At 37.4% G+C, this 15,892-nt stretch overlaps 3 protein-coding genes across 3 annotated transcripts; 2 read left to right on the top strand and 1 right to left on the bottom strand.

Annotated features, from left to right (window-relative positions):
• Positions 1-437: 437 nt before the first annotated feature.
• Positions 438-4,417, top strand: LOC136250412 (uncharacterized). The gene is made up of 5 exons (XM_066042618.1): positions 438-572; positions 1,868-1,895; positions 2,833-2,894; positions 3,145-3,390; positions 3,444-4,417. Exons 1-5 carry the CDS (start codon positions 513-515, stop codon positions 4,296-4,298), a joined length of 1,251 nt encoding a protein of 416 aa, XP_065898690.1. The 5' UTR covers positions 438-512; the 3' UTR covers positions 4,299-4,417.
• A 374-nt stretch (positions 4,418-4,791) lies between these two features.
• LOC136250413 (inactive serine/threonine-protein kinase 19-like) lies at positions 4,792-7,654 on the bottom strand. Its single transcript, XM_066042619.1, has 5 exons — positions 7,501-7,654; positions 6,203-6,354; positions 5,928-6,157; positions 5,289-5,540; positions 4,792-4,943 (listed from the first exon to the last, which is right to left on the bottom strand). The coding sequence occupies exons 1-5, from the start codon at positions 7,583-7,585 to the stop codon at positions 4,877-4,879; spliced, it is 786 nt and encodes a 261-aa protein (XP_065898691.1). The 5' UTR covers positions 7,586-7,654; the 3' UTR covers positions 4,792-4,876.
• LOC136250415 (testis-expressed protein 47-like) lies at positions 7,624-14,545 on the top strand. Its single transcript, XM_066042620.1, has 8 exons — positions 7,624-7,778; positions 7,856-7,928; positions 7,973-8,076; positions 10,644-10,702; positions 10,760-10,904; positions 11,283-11,406; positions 11,877-11,972; positions 14,350-14,545. Exons 1-8 carry the CDS (start codon positions 7,710-7,712, stop codon positions 14,391-14,393), a joined length of 714 nt encoding a protein of 237 aa, XP_065898692.1. The 5' UTR covers positions 7,624-7,709; the 3' UTR covers positions 14,394-14,545.
• Positions 14,546-15,892: the final 1,347 nt, after the last annotated feature.

Here is a 15,892-nt window from a genome sequence, read left to right as displayed (position 1 = left end):
ACAGAAAAGGGGCCAAAGTAAGCTGGGAAAAAAATTCATGAGCTAAACTGTCAAGAAAATACTGAGTATCCTTCAGGAAGTTACTGTGAACTAGCTATAGATATAGCCTAAGTTTTAAGTGCCAGTAGGTATAGTATTGTTTGTTGGCCAATAATCCCAATATAGCCAAGTCCAGCATCTACCTCAACAGGCCAGGCTTTACTCGGCTTGTATAACTACTTTAGCATATCAGTGGAATAGGTCAGAAACTAATTTCAGTAACATAGCTTCCTAGATCATAGGCTAGAGACATGCTACTTTGCAAACTGCAGCTGATTATAGAAATATATTGAGTCGGGTCGGGTACAAGTGCCTTTGCATTTACAGGGACAGGGAGTAGTTCCACAGCTTAGAAATCTGCAGATGTAATGTGCACGTGATATGGTACACGCCCAATAATAGGCGCCTATTTAATATTTCTCAGTCTAAGCGGACGACTGAGTGAGTCGCTGGACCGGAGGAGTGTGAGGTTAATGGCAACAAAGGACGCTGCACAGCATGACGGAAGCAATAATACCGTTTCAGATAATAAGGTGAACAACAGGGATATTACAGATATTAAGGCTGTACATCTGCTGTACTCAGGGGCTAAAAAAAGGGGCTAGTTGTGGCCAAAAAACTAGTTGTAAATGACTTTTGGTTAGTTGTAAAAGTCAGACTAAATAGCAAGCTGCACCACAGAAAAGAATAAAGTCAAAAATTACGTACATGTGCTGCGCATGTTTACAGGGATTTGACAAAAGTACCTCAAGATCCAGTCTTGAGATTGCCATTGTCAAAAATTTTCCACTTATGGTCCACTAATTTAAAATTGTAACTTATGGTTATGGTCATTTTCACAGTTCACTATTGATATAAAAATTGCCTTAAAATCTTTTAAAACAATAAAGAATTGACTTGTACTTAGTTTGTTTGCTATTTCCTAGTTCCAGATCTCAGTCACTTATATCTCAAATTGTTTCCAGATTCAATTTCACCACAATTATGTTTCAATTAGGTAAATATGCTCCCACACTCCCCTGAAATCCCTTCAATTATTCCCTTCACTGACATTTTGCTACACAACAATCGTGACAATATAGAACACAAAATACAAAATATGTAATTCAAACACAAAGAAAATTTTGTTTATATGTACTACCCCCACCCAGTCTCAGGTTTGGGCTAGTTGTAAAAAATAGTTTTTTTAGCTACTGGGCCTGTACTCTACTCAGTGTTGGCAAGCACTGCAGTCTGCATGAAGCGTCAGACTGCTAGAGCGTGCCGCTACCCCCTTGCCGATTGATACACTGGTGCCTGGGTCCATGAGATCTGTGGTCCTGCGTATTGCATGCCAGAAACTGAATCGGGCACGTACATCAACCTACGGGTCAACCTACAGCTCGATCCAGTTGTAGGCAAAATTTTATTTAGAATTATTATGCAAGATACAGCATGACTACTTACCAAGATCAATAACATCAGCTAGTGTGCATAGAAGCAGTAGCTAGCACAGTATAAGACAATGTGATCCAATCTAAACCACTGTTAAGAAATGAGGGTAGATTCCTTTAATCCAGTGTAATAGGTCTACACAGAGGTATGCAATTAATACTATGCCAGTTACTACAAACATCCTGTGAGTCATCCATTCTGACTGAGCATGATAAACACATGTGACTCAGTGTCACATTCACAGTGATGCTGACAAGCAGTGTATTGTAGTGCATATAATGTAGCACCATTAGGGGCAGAGCAACTGTTCACCTCACAATAAATCCATTTTACAGATATCTTACAAAGTAGGTATAAGCAATACACTGTAATGTTATTAGTTTTCTATTCATAGGTAACTGAAAGTGAAACGAAAGAGTCAGGTATGCTAATAAGTGGTGCTACCATTACAGTGGCAGATTTGTAAAAGGGGTCGAGGTTTCTGAAAATATTGTTGTAAATGCTTACAAAAAATATGAAGCAATCCAGGGACATGTCCCCAGAAAATTTAGAGATTTTGGATGCTCTAAGGTTGGATTTTAGGCTACTTTTAGAGTATAATCACACTGTGCTGTCTAACCATAGGGCAAAAGGAGTCCTATTAGAGTAGTTACTTGACTGCTTTAATAGAGTATCTTGATTATTGTGATGAAGGGGGATTAGTTGATATCATTGCATGCATATGACTGAAATATAACAGGTTGTTACTTGTTTGCCATGATAAATTATTACTGTAACTATACTGAGCTAGTTAAACTGCTACCAAGCTGAGGGTTTTGGTTAAACTACAGATAGTTACTCAGTCAGTCAGGAGAAAATTCCTTTTTATATTTTAAAAATCATAGCAACTTGTTGAAAGCATTTCAGGTCGATCTGAAGGAACCCATCTAGACCCACTACTGCTAAATCTATACTGCAGGTTACTAAAACTTGGTAACACAAAAGTCTTATTATGTCCTCGTGACTGTATATAGAATGAAAGCTTGATCAATGTCATCAAATTTATTACCATAGTCACCATTTTCATTGCACTAATCAGTTACATAGCTACCAGTGAGGCAGCTGCCTCAGTAAAAATTGAATCTGAATTAGTATTGCCGAAGATTGAGATACTCTAATCTACTTTAAGCAGTCAGGCTTGCCTTACCTTCTAAAATTTTCTGACTTCATCCTTTTACAATGTAATCTTTATGATGTGTGAATCATGTCCATTCTATACCTCATTAAGCTCCTGATTTAATATTTGGGCTTGTGAAATAAAGTACTGTGTAAAGTAGAATGCCTGTGAATTTACAGTGATAATACTTCCTTCGTTCATAGACTCCAGTCCACTTGATGATAATCAACGCCGTCCTATAAAGCTAAGGGGACGGAAGAAAGAAGTAAGTACATTTGTGTTCTTCGACTCTAAGTGATCCATGTCATGTACATACACAAATCAAACCCAACTAGTTACAGAATCTCAGAACCCTCAATTATCCAAACAGTGCAAGTGACTGTTCCATTTATAGCATTTTGTCAAGTCGTTTTGCTGTAAATAGTATTTTTCTACTCAGTATTGTTTGTACAACCAGAATTTATGTATGGTATACACGCCATAAATGTAATGAAAATCATTTCATTGTGGTATAGATTGGTAGTGTAGACTTGGATGAAGCTAGAGCTGTTATTGTGGATCATGGCTCATATCAGATCAGGGCTGGCTATGATGGTGACATCAATCCAAAAATTGTCTTCCCATCTGTTGTGGGCACACCTCACTTGCAGGGATCAGTAGATTGTTACATAGGCCATGAGGCTCAGACGAAACATGATATCCTTAACTTGAGGTACCCCATTGACCATGGAATCATTCATAACTGGGACAATATGGAAAAGGTAAGCTGTGAAATAATTAGCCATACTTCGATGTTGACTTGTTATCATTTTAGATATGGCATTATATTTTCTGCAATGAACTTCATGTGTCATCTGAAGACCACCCAGTAATGTTGACAGACTCAGAGTGTTCAGGCAATGTTAAACTTCAGCGAGAAAAGATGGCCCAGATTATGTTTGAAACCTTCAGAGTACCAGGAATGACAATTGGCAACCGAGATGTGCTTTCTTTGTATGCGTCAGCTCGTACAACTGGTGTTGTGGTCAAGTCTGGGGATGCCGTGTCTCATGTTGTTCCTATTTATGAGGGCTATCCCTTGGTATCTTACCCGAACACACAACTAGATGTAGCTGGGCGTAATTTAACAACCTATCTTGAAAAACTTTTACATGATCGATATCCAAATTGTTCCCTTAAGTATCAAGAAGTGAGTGAAATTAAGGAAAAACTATGCTACATAGCTACTTCAACTGATTCCAATAACAACCCCAAATCGTATGAGTGTCCCAATGGAGAACATATTACAATTGACAAGGAGAGATTCCAGTGTCCTGAGGTCTTGTTTAACCCATCACTTATAGGAATAAGTTCACTTGGTATTCATGAGCTGTGCTATGAATCTATTATGAAATCCAGTGATGAGATTCACAAGGACCTGTTTGCCAACATTGTCCTGGCTGGGGGAAATACCTTGTTCCCAGGTATTGCTGACAGGTTGCAGAAAGAGATTACCAAACTGGCACCGTCCACCATGACAGTAAACGTTATTGCTCAACCGAAACGACAGCATGCAGCATGGGCATCTGCTTCAAGTTTTGCTTCACTGAGAACTTATCCATCATCATTTATTTATAAAGGAGACTATGATGAGTCTGGCCCATCTGTCATCCATCGCAAGTGTTTCTAGTTTGTGCTGTGAGTATATACATTATTATATTTATTTCTGTACCAGTGTCATATCACTAACTAAATATAAGATAATGTGTATTATGTGATTGTTATTAACATTGTATTTTGTGCACACTGTACTATTATGGGGGATTACTATCATTAGCAATGTACTTTGCTTACTGTTGTGCAAGATGCACAGTGAAACCACAGGACCCATTGAAGTAGTCTTGAGGTTGTACTTAACAGTGTTAATCACATACAACAGGTGACCAAGGTTGATAATTTCAAATGGGGTATAGTATCACAATCACTTTAAAAGAATAATCCATTAGTGGTGATTCCCCTCGCACAAGAGACACTAAATCACGAAACACCAGTGTAGCCAAACCTTTGCAAATCACATTAATCATATCTGGCCAAAACTTAATGGGAATGACAGTTTACTATCCCTCACTTTCCCAATTTGTTCTGCTCACAAAATTCAATATTTAATGGATTGCTCAATGAAATGATGTAATAATAGTCTGGCATTCATAGTATATTATACACAAAAATATATTATACACATTGGTTACTGAATAAATACAGGTGGAATTATCTTTTCTTTTTCTTTTTTGGCTCCTCCATCAGCCGCAGCAATGGCCCAGAGGTAGTATCAATACTAGAGAACAATGAGTAGGTCAATAAGTTTAGTATAAACAAAGGTCACAAAGATCTGACAAACTGAAGGGTACTGTATATACACAATAAAAGCAGGCACACAATTTTGGTTTCCACAGAGATGCCACCACAAAGACTAAAACTTCTATTTAGGACTCAGCCTGTACCTAGTTACTGTAAGTAGTTCTTTCCCACTCTAATGCAATTGGTTGAAAAGTGTAGGGCCCCAGCATAATTTATACAATGTCTCAAAATTGATCTAAAATATCAAGACACCTTAATAATGAGGACGATATTCACATACGCAAACAAATGCACAGGTAAGTTCTTGCAAACACATACATACCTACGGACCAACTCAGCTCCTAAGATATCACGCAAATGATAGTCCATGCCAAGCTTTGATACTGACAATTTGCGAGCCTCCAGCTCTGACTGCAGTAGTTCCTGATGTTTTGCTCTCTTGATCATCTGTAGAACAGCACTGCGGCCCTTCGTGAGGTGCCGTACAAAGAGACCCACACCAGGTATAGCGAACCACCAGCTAGCTGCCTTCCCAATGTCCCTGACTACTAGTAAACCACAGTTTACTAGAAACCTAAAACAAGTAGCATAAACATCACAACAGTTTTTGTAACGTGTGGTTGTGTGGTTGAATAACTCTGTGCATTTATTATTATCAACATCATTGCAGCCATTTCATGTTTGATTTCAAAGTGTGTGAAATCAAAGGTGTAAAGTTGACCAGTATTTTGACTATTGTCCTTTATGAGAGTCAATGTGAGGACTGCAAACCATGTAAAGTTCAACCACAAAAAATGGAGTTCGACAAACCAACCAAATCCCAAGCAGGCATGAATGATCCCAAGGAAACAGTGAAGATAAGTAAGATCTTACAGTAAGTTTATAGCGAAGTTGTAGTCGTAGACCCCAAGAAATAAGATGTACTATACATGTGTATGTGCCCACAGCACACTACACTTACGATATATCTGCTTCACTCAATCTAGCCTCAGTCAGTAAGGCTGTCTTAGACACACTGACATCTTTACAGCGTGGCAGCACAGATGTTATAAATATCTTAACAGCTGGGTTACCATGTTTAATCGTTCTCTCAATAAAACTGATGTAATCACTTGTGAAACAAACAGCAAATTCATCAGCTACATTACCCAGTTTAAAGAGACGAATTGTTCCATTGTCCTTTAGCATCATCTAGTAAGTTGTATTTAAAATACAGTATAAATTACAAGATCTCACTAATTCTCTGTCAGCTTCGGTTTTGTCCTCTACAAGGCTGTAGACTTGGTGCTTCATTATGATTGGTGGTAATCGTTGTTCAAATGCATCCAATGGAAATTGAGATGTGAGGAAGCGAATGGAGGCCTCAGCATCGCTGGGAATATCTGTATCTATATCAAATTGCACACATGTAATCAGGAAATCACACATAAGATAAACAATATAACAACAGTTGCTCATCTAAAGGTTTTAAAAGGATGGCACATGTAGGCCATATGATATACCATAATAGAGGGATGGTTTCGATGGGCAAAACTTTCACGATAGAGGCAAACAAACTTTTAACTTTCACAGTAGATAAAAGTATGGCAGCACCCACAGAAAGCGTATAGCCATTTACATAAACAAAGCACATTCCTGATAAGTGGCCCATGACAATTATGATGCATACATACACCTAATGATTAATTGGTACATTGGGCATAGTTTGTGCACACAGAAAGTGAATATGACTGGATACCTTCAGACTGCTGCAACACACCTTTACTAATAAATGGGTGTGGCTCCACATGAATGTTACTACTTGTGATGAGTATCAGTCGGGTCTGACCCAACATGTGAAGTAAGTTAATTTGCTTGACAATGCATGTGGAAAGTCCTGCAGCAGCCCAGCTTCTTTCGTGAGCCACATCCACTTATCAGGATTGTGTGTCACTGTCCATAGTCATAAAGGGAAATTTTCACAGTTTCTAGACAAAACTGAAAAAGTTTTGCCCACTGAAACTTCCTCCTATATGGTATGGTATTCTTAAGTTTGTGTTTGTGTGAGGGGAAAACAGTTGCCCCTATGTAGGGGAAAGCCACATCGAAAATGTCACATGTCAATTTGTAGGTGTGAACATCCAAAAGTTTTAATAGAGTAGCATAATAAGTCATGAGATATGACAATTTTGAATTAGTTGTTATTCATGTTATCTATGTGAGGGGGTCAGAAGGGGCAAATGTTTCCCCTCACAATCTCACAGAGATAAAGTATGGTCATACGGGAAACTACAAACTAAAAAATGTGACATATGCTAGTCTTTTATTTTGTGAAAATATGTACAAGTACAGAACAAATAATAATTTAATAAAGGCATGTGATACTTCAGGCAACACAATGACCACACAGTGAGAACAGCTGTGGGCATGGCAAGGTACAAAGTTACTTTTCACAACTGGTTGCTAGTGGCAACGGTTATTTATGGAATTCGTTTATGAAATTACACCAGTAATTAGTGAAATAAAACACACAAAACGAATATCTCTTGTCTTACTTGTGAACGCGTCATCAGAACTAGATGATCTTAATCTTACTCTCTTATGAACCTCGTGACTTTCATGTAGAGAACTTCTTTTCATACTAGCAGTACCGGTAAAATACGCGCCTGTTAAAATTGTCCAACAAGCGCATAAGGTATTTATTACACCATGGCAACTGAGCGACGATAATAAACATCACGAATGTAGAGCTTAGTTAGAGGTAATGACAACGATGGAAGTTGTAAAGTCATCTATGTTGGATGCTATAATGGAGACCTTCGTAGACAACAAGGTAACGGAATTGTTTAATATGCTGCTGGCATATAGTAGCGGACGTATCCAAATTATTTACTCATATCCGGAAAATAGAGGCAACTGCTACATTGTCTGGTGTGTGTATCAAGACTATCCCCTAGTATTGGAGATAAGAGAACTGTTGGAGGTGTGTACAGCACAGACAATATGTTTTATTATCTCATCGGATAGGTCACTATGAACAGTTGTTCAGAGCATGTAGCAGCCAGTATCAAGGAGAGGGACCAACTGGGATCTTACTGGTGTATCCTCAACATTGTCTTCACCTCGTAGAGGTGTGGAGTGATTGTGTTGTGTGTCTGTGTGTGGCACCTGCATAGATTGGTTGAAAGGTTGTGTCACAACATGTACATGTGCTTAGAATGTGTGCTTGTATGCGTGTGTGCATGGTGTAATGCATCATCATAAGTGCTATGCTAGCAAAATTTGGGGCATAATTTGCTGGAAATGGCATTGAGCATTAATCTAGCATAATAGGTGCAGGATTTGTTAGTTCAGCTCACATATGCATAATGTTCTAATAGAACCATTGCTATATAATGAATATCAAGACACACGATAGTGTGTCGTGCAGCCAAGAAAGCCGACGCACCACACCATGAGTATATTTACAGGAAAAAACAAAACACGCATACGTAGCTCCATGCTCCCTTCTCAAATTGTTATCATTTTTATACTGTAAATGTCCTCCACCTTCAGCACCCCACATACCAAATTTGAGCAAGATTGCTTAGCACAATTGTGAAATAAGAGCCTTCAAAATTCAGTTTAATTTCTTTTTTTTCTTCATTTGGGAGGCTTAGATTATTCTTTTCACACACTTTACAAAAACCATTTTAGAATGTAAATGTGTAGCTTAATTGTCTTGAACTTTGGTACACTTAAAGACGGTATTGTGGCACAATCACATACCAAGTTTGGTGCAAATCCGAGTAATAGTCATTATGAGCTATTGATGATTATTTGCATTAAAAAGGCCAACTTGTTGTCACGCCTACAGGGTAAACCGCTTATGGGAATAACTTAAAATTTAATATTGGTATGTGTATAGGTTAACCAAACCTTTTATGGTTTAAAGGAAATTTTAGTGACAGCTGTAGAATTACAAGATAAAAACCAAACAACTGTAAATCGTGGTGTCGAAATACTCTAATAGAACAGTCACCGCAGGGTAAAAAAGGTGCATAAAAATGTTGAAAAAATTTGAACCAGGGACCTCCATACTGTATGCCCAAATCCTGCCGGTGCTATCACGGCTGTTCATCTCACTTAATTTCTACTTTATAAATGAAAATTCTAGCTTAAATCTACTCAATAGTAAAATTTCATAGATCTACCAATGGAAAATCTAGAACATTCTCTATTAGCAATCCTCAAAAAATGTGAGCTCTATTGGAGCATTTCAAATAAACTGCAATACAACTTCTCCAGCATTCCATCGAATCAAAGCCAATATTATAAGCCAGTTTGGTACAGATCGATGGGGTAGTACACTACTTTTAAGACCTACACTTGCTAATCATCATAATTATTAAATGCTATACTAGTAAAAGTTGTGACAACAGGCTGGAAATTGTACTCTAGCATAAAAGATGCAGGATTTGCAATTACAACTTATCACATTTTGCATGAAAAATTGAGATACTCTAATAGAACAGTCACTGCTAAATCCTATTAGACAAATAGTACAATGATGTCTTCTAACTTGGAAGGAATTTGTACTAGTAATAGCATGGGTAGCAGTGAAATTTGGGATAAATATCACAAGTGTTGTATTGGAAATGGAGATAAAGTTCACGAGGCGAAGCCGAGTGAAATTTACCATTTCCAATACAACAAGAGTGGTATTTATACTGCTATTCCCAGTTAATACCACACTCGCTGCATATACGCATGCTGTACATTAGCATTTCTGTACATTAGCATTGCTATGTACGCAATTTGTCACTATGTACTAAACACACTAAACACGCGTTGACACTAATTGGCGCTACATTGTTAACATAAATTCTAGCCAATGAAATTACAATTACAACTTTTTCACTGCTGTCAGTGAAATACGGGATAAATTTCACTGCTACTATTGAGACTTTTGCATGGGCAGTGAAACAGGTATGGTATTAAAAAACACTAAAATACAGGTACTATAATATACAACTTTATGTAGCCATGAACAAGCAAGCACAAAATTATAGAGCAATTATCAGCATTAATATAGATTCTTTGGTTTTGGTATCGGATTGGTGGGTATTTTTCTGTATTGGTAGAGCACTAGTTTTTCTTGTGTCATTGTCATTGCATCTGTAGATAAGAACAATGATTTGTGTAAAACAAACCTCAAAGCCAGTTTGTGGTTGACTTTGGGGTATATATTTTAAAAAGTGAAATCCATGCAAAAACAGCTAAGGGTGCACGCGGCCTTCAAAAAGCGTGGGTGAAAAGAGTTGTAAAATCAAATGTGATGGCCATGAAATGGCTGCAATTATTTTGATGATAAAAAAATTTAGTAGTGGCTTTATGCATTGTTAACATTTATTGTCATCATCATCATTGCAGCCATTTCATGGCCTCCACCTCAACTTTTTTTCACCCAGCTAGGCTTTCGAAGGCTGCACCCTTTTATACAGCTTGGCTGTTTTTAAAAAGTAACTCAAGCTTGATAACTTGGAAGTTGAAAGTAACCTGAGATATTGTGAATTTGTAACTTGGAAGGCTAGAATCTAGTTACAATATAGCATAGTGAAATTTACTACTGGGTATTTGTGTCAGATTGGATTAGTATTTTGCTGTGTCAGTGAAGCACTATTTTTTGTATGTACATCTAAATTTTAATATTATACAGGCTCCATCAGAATTATTGATGGATGTTGTAAAAGATCTGGAGAAACAAGGCAAAGAAAAGTAATCATAAATGGTTTTTCTAATATGACAGAAAGTCATGCTTGTACCCACATGCAGGGCTATGCTGGTGGAAACCAAGATTCTCATATTTGCTACTAACATCAAAATGAGGTTTTATGGTCACTGGTGCCACAGAGTGCTTAATCTACCAACCCTTGCTAAAGGAGATTCATACCAAACAAACAACCCTGTACACGAGACCGTATGTGCTTCTATGTTTTAATATGAAGTGTGTCATGCGCGTGTGAATATATTATATTATAAACAGTATGAAGCCAGTGGGTACATAAGCTCGCATGTTTCCTCAGAGAGCAGTTGATTTTGCACTTGAAAACATCATTCTTTTGTTTGTTAAGTAGAAACCAGAACTAAGTCTTACACATTTTGTAATAGTCTTTCAATAATTTTTTCTTGATATTAATGTGAATGAAGCCTAAGTTGTTGTGATTCAAAATTTTCAATGTCGCCCAAGCCGCTGTAAAGGAATGTGGTTTTTATTCAACTTGAGTATATGAGATGTGTGTATGCACAGGAGCAACACACACACGCACACACACACACATTACCAATCTTCTTTCAGGTTGTGTCAAACGTGGAGAACCTTTATATCCTTGGTCAAAGGCTGGGAAAAATGCCACAACTTGAGCAGAAAAAGACATTGGATAACCTGCCAGAGAAACTACCTGAGCTACTTCTTCAACAAGGTATATATCCCAAATATAAATAATATTATGAACTCTTGATATCAGCTAGTAATGCATATAAGCAAAGCAAAACTATAATGTTTCTGCTGCCTCTCCTTAAGCTCTTATTTTAGGTGTAGTATTAAAGGAGCTCTGCAGAACCACTAACTTTTTGGTTAATCCAAAAATTCACTAACTGGTAATTCCCATGAAAATAAAAAATACACTTTTTGCAATTTAACTCTTTTGCAAAAGTTTTCTCACTAAGCATTTTATAATAGACAATATAACCTCAATCACTTACATTCTGTAACTGAACAATTATTTTCAGTTTTGGATAAAGGATTGACCATAGTGCATTTTACTTATTTGTAATGTTAATGACCATAATACTACGCTATCTGAGAGTTGGCTACTCATTTTATAGCATTTGTATATAGTTATATTTGTACAATTGCTTTATTCAGTACTTGCATGTCTGTTTAATGTAGATGTTCTGGAGTATTTCCTGGCTCAGTCAGAGTTGATGCATCCAACAGAATTCATTCAGTTGTATGGAAAGCTACCCCAGGTTACGCTAGATGGAGGTTAGTATATATAGCAAACATGGTATACTTCCTGCTGACCATCAACTAAATTAAATTAAGTTTCCAATACTGTACGGAGGAAAACTTTGGAGGAGGAAAAAAATTTGGCGAATCAAGCAAAATATCACTGTTGGCAAAATAAAATTTGGAAAAATTATTAGCAAAGCGCACGCCCTATTTAATTAATTAGATTACTAATTGCTGTGTCTGAAGCGAGAACTGGGAGTGCCACGCCTCTTCGGAGCCTGGAGTCAGCTATCAACTAACAGTAGATCTACACCCTCTGGAATAGGGAATATCGTACTTATAATATGGTAGGACTTGCTATTTGTCACACCCGTTTCGAGATGAGGTTTGAGATACTAGCTACGTGTACAGTAGCTAGCTGCAGGGCCGCCCACAGGGGGGGGGGGAGGCAACTGGGGCATTTTGCCTCGGGGCCCCAGCCTGAAAGGGGCCCCCAGGAGGCCCCATGAAGGGCCCCTTGAATACTTGTTTAAAAGATCGATATACTCTAATAGAGCAGTCAGATCTAAATACTCTAATAGAGCAGTCACAGTATTCTTCAAAGGAGCAGTGTAGCAAGCTTATAGATAAGGAGATATGGTTGGTGAGGGGTAGTTATTGTCATTGTTAGCAGGTCATAACCTTTTTTTTTTTTTGGTTTTCAACTTACAGCCTGGGTGAAGTTGTGATTCAGAATGGAAACCTCCTTGCCTCTGGGGCCCCACTTTAATTCTTTGCCCTGGGCCCCTTAATTTCTCTGAGCGGCCCTGGCTAGCTGAGTATAGCTAGCTACCTAGTGAGGTATAGTCGAGGCAAGCCTTGCTCTAGCGTGATACCTGGCCCAGTAGCCCTTGGTCGAGTAGAAAATCAAGGCTTGGTTTGCTATTTTCTTCACCAGCACTAATATTTGGATGGGGAAAATTTGACGAATTCATGGTCATTCGCCAAATTCACCAAATTTTAACAGCGCCAAAGTTTCCCTCCATACAGTATTGGTTTAGTTGGCTATGTGCATAAAAATCTAACACATTGTATCAGTAACACAACATGCATTTTCAACCATTACAAAAATGCCTGCATGATTGACAGCTAATAAATTGCATGACTTACTGTCATCTTACACATCCCTGTCAATGGAGGATCCACCTTAAGGCATTTGGGGTTGTTGCCTTCTTCAAGTTCGAGCTATACAGCTCTTAAAGTGCTATCATGTAGGCTTGGTACTACAAACGGTCAAGACAGGGCCATCTATTAGCACAGTCAGTACTATACCTCTAACTTCTTGCTATATCAAAGTTTCTCCATTTATAACACTAGTACTCACTAACTAAGGTTTTCAATTCGTATAAGAAACCTAATCACCAATAGATAGTTTTGTCTTTGGGATTCAATTGGTCTCAATTGAGAGCCACAGGAGGGAACATTGCAGCAGGATAAAAAGTTTGCTTTTCAACAGTGCCAAGACTAAGATGCAACTTGGCTCAGTCTGTTCACTATGAACAATTGAATCAATCAAAGAGTTGTTGTGTTAGCCCTATATTCCTCTGTGTGCACACAAAGAAGTCATGCCAAATGATGATGGTAAATTTTATTTCTACCTGAAGTGCTTATCTTACATATCTCCTTTCTGTCCATGTATAAAGTAAAGATATTTGTTCTCTATCAGATGGCGTATAAGTTTTATTGATTATATGCCTTATTTCACTGCATATAGGATTGGCTATATAAAATGTGCTTAATTCTTTTATGTAGTAAACATAGTGTATTTCAGTGTGTGTACGTATTTCTGTTGCTGTCCACAAATATTATGCCTGTTATATTGACGGTTTTTAGTGTATTTGATTGGTTCAGTTTGAGTGTGTCATAAGAGAAATGTAATGTTAATAGAGATGAATTTCATATATAATAGCAACAATAATCTGTAGCAACAATTACAATATTTAGGTGTAAATGTTTAAGTAACCTCTCCAGGTTTTAACAGGATGCAGGCATGAGATATGAGATTTTTAGGTTTGTATTTTTTTCCCATGCATACATTATCTATGTGAAGAGGTAACAGTTGCCCCTTCTGATAGGAAAAACAACAGATTCAAACAACGTTTTTGCACATTATTTGTAGATGTGAATGCCTGAAAGTAACCTCAGCTAAGGATTGTGTATATAGGCTATGAGACATATGTGACATTGTGTGAATTTGTGGCTTTCCCATACATTATCTCTATGTGATTGCCCTGAAGGGGGTTGCCCCTCACATAGGTAATATATAATGTGTGAACTTCAGGTTGCTAAAGGCAATGGCTTTTCATACCCTTATTAAGGAATTTGTCTATTGTGCACGTATTTTACACAAGTGAGCTACTTTTCTTTCTAGAAACAATTTGGCCTGTACCAGTGAGACTGTTTCCATATGACTGAAGAAGTAATTGTGTTACCTACACAGTGGACAAGAACTACTATCGCATCACATAATATTAGTATGCTGTTATGTGTATGGAAAACTTTCTCAAGTATTTGTGATTGTGTAGTAATTTTATGTACTTTAAATAAACTGACATGGCACTAATGTATTCACATCAAAATTAGTGTCTGTGTCATTGAAGTAATGATAATAACTTAGGCCAATTGTAGGCTTACTCAAATTGAATGGTTTAAGAGTTATCATAACCAACTAATTATTATATTGATGATGTAACGAATCATGAAATTCATATTCATGCATCACATTAATGGATTTTTTCTCCTTTCTCCACCTATTCAAACACACTTTATGTAACAACTTTCAAGAGGCTGTAGGACCAGGTGTCCTACAGACCTTCAGCACTTGTGCTGTAAAGCCTTAATAGATAAATAAATTTTAAAAAAAAAAGCATTTAAGAGTCAATCAACAATTTTCATACTTGAGGTTTTTTCAGTAAAGTTAGTTTCTCAGTATGTCCAAATTGGAAGAAGAAAAAAACAGGCAAAAAACTGAATCAAGTCAGAACCAGTACAGTCTACTTGGGATAATCAAACCCAGGCTTCTCACTCACTCGTCATGCCATATTCATTACCACTGTACTGTATGTTCTACCTTTTAAATGTGAAACTTAAGTAACCTCTATACCAAAGCTGCACCTGAGGTGATGGAAATCTATACAACATTTAGTGTACCCATGCACACCATAACAGCTTAAGCTGTGATGAAAAGAGTACATGTGCATGGTCTAAAAATGTCAGGATTAATAGTGGTGAGATCAATTGTAACAGGCCTGCAAAATAGATCATGTGGACACTTAATGCATTACGCATATGACTCATAACTTATCATGCCACATGGCCAAAGAATCTTCAGCCCGGATCAATCTTTTTAATACAAGTTACAGAATGCAGATATTTTATTCCGTGCAGTAAGGAGATATATGACCAGTTATATGACAATAGTGTACTTTGTGCCTGGTTTACACAGATTAAAGGTGGCAGCCAATAAAATGGTTGTGAGATGTTAATGCCTGTACTAATAAATTGCCATGGCATTATTAAAATCAATATCATTGCAGAGATTTTTGACAGCCGCCTTTGTACTCCCAAAGCTGCAACATTAAGAATGACAGTGACTGGTTTTCACAAGCCTTTAATTGAATCGTTCAATAAGATAGTGATATCCATAAAGAATTGTAAACATTGTACTGTCTGCAGGGGTGGATCCAGGTCCTAACAGGAACAAAACTAAGAAAAGAGGTAACTGGTTGATATAACTAAAGAGTATGTTCAGCGTGTGGAACGTACTTTATTTAAGGGGATCTGAAGGCATGTCCCCACAGTAAATTCTTTGAAAGTTTTAACCTTCAGAGATTGAATTTGGTTATAATTTTGACTAATGTGTCATTGCACTTAATGATCATCATGCATCAATAATCTGTAGCAGTGGCAATACT

Source organism: Dysidea avara, chromosome 3, assembly GCF_963678975.1.
Source record: "Dysidea avara chromosome 3, odDysAvar1.4, whole genome shotgun sequence".
NCBI lineage: Eukaryota > Metazoa > Porifera > Demospongiae > Dictyoceratida > Dysideidae > Dysidea > Dysidea avara.
Note: the sequence above shows the minus strand (reverse complement) of the source record. Positions and strands in the feature narration are given on the sequence as shown.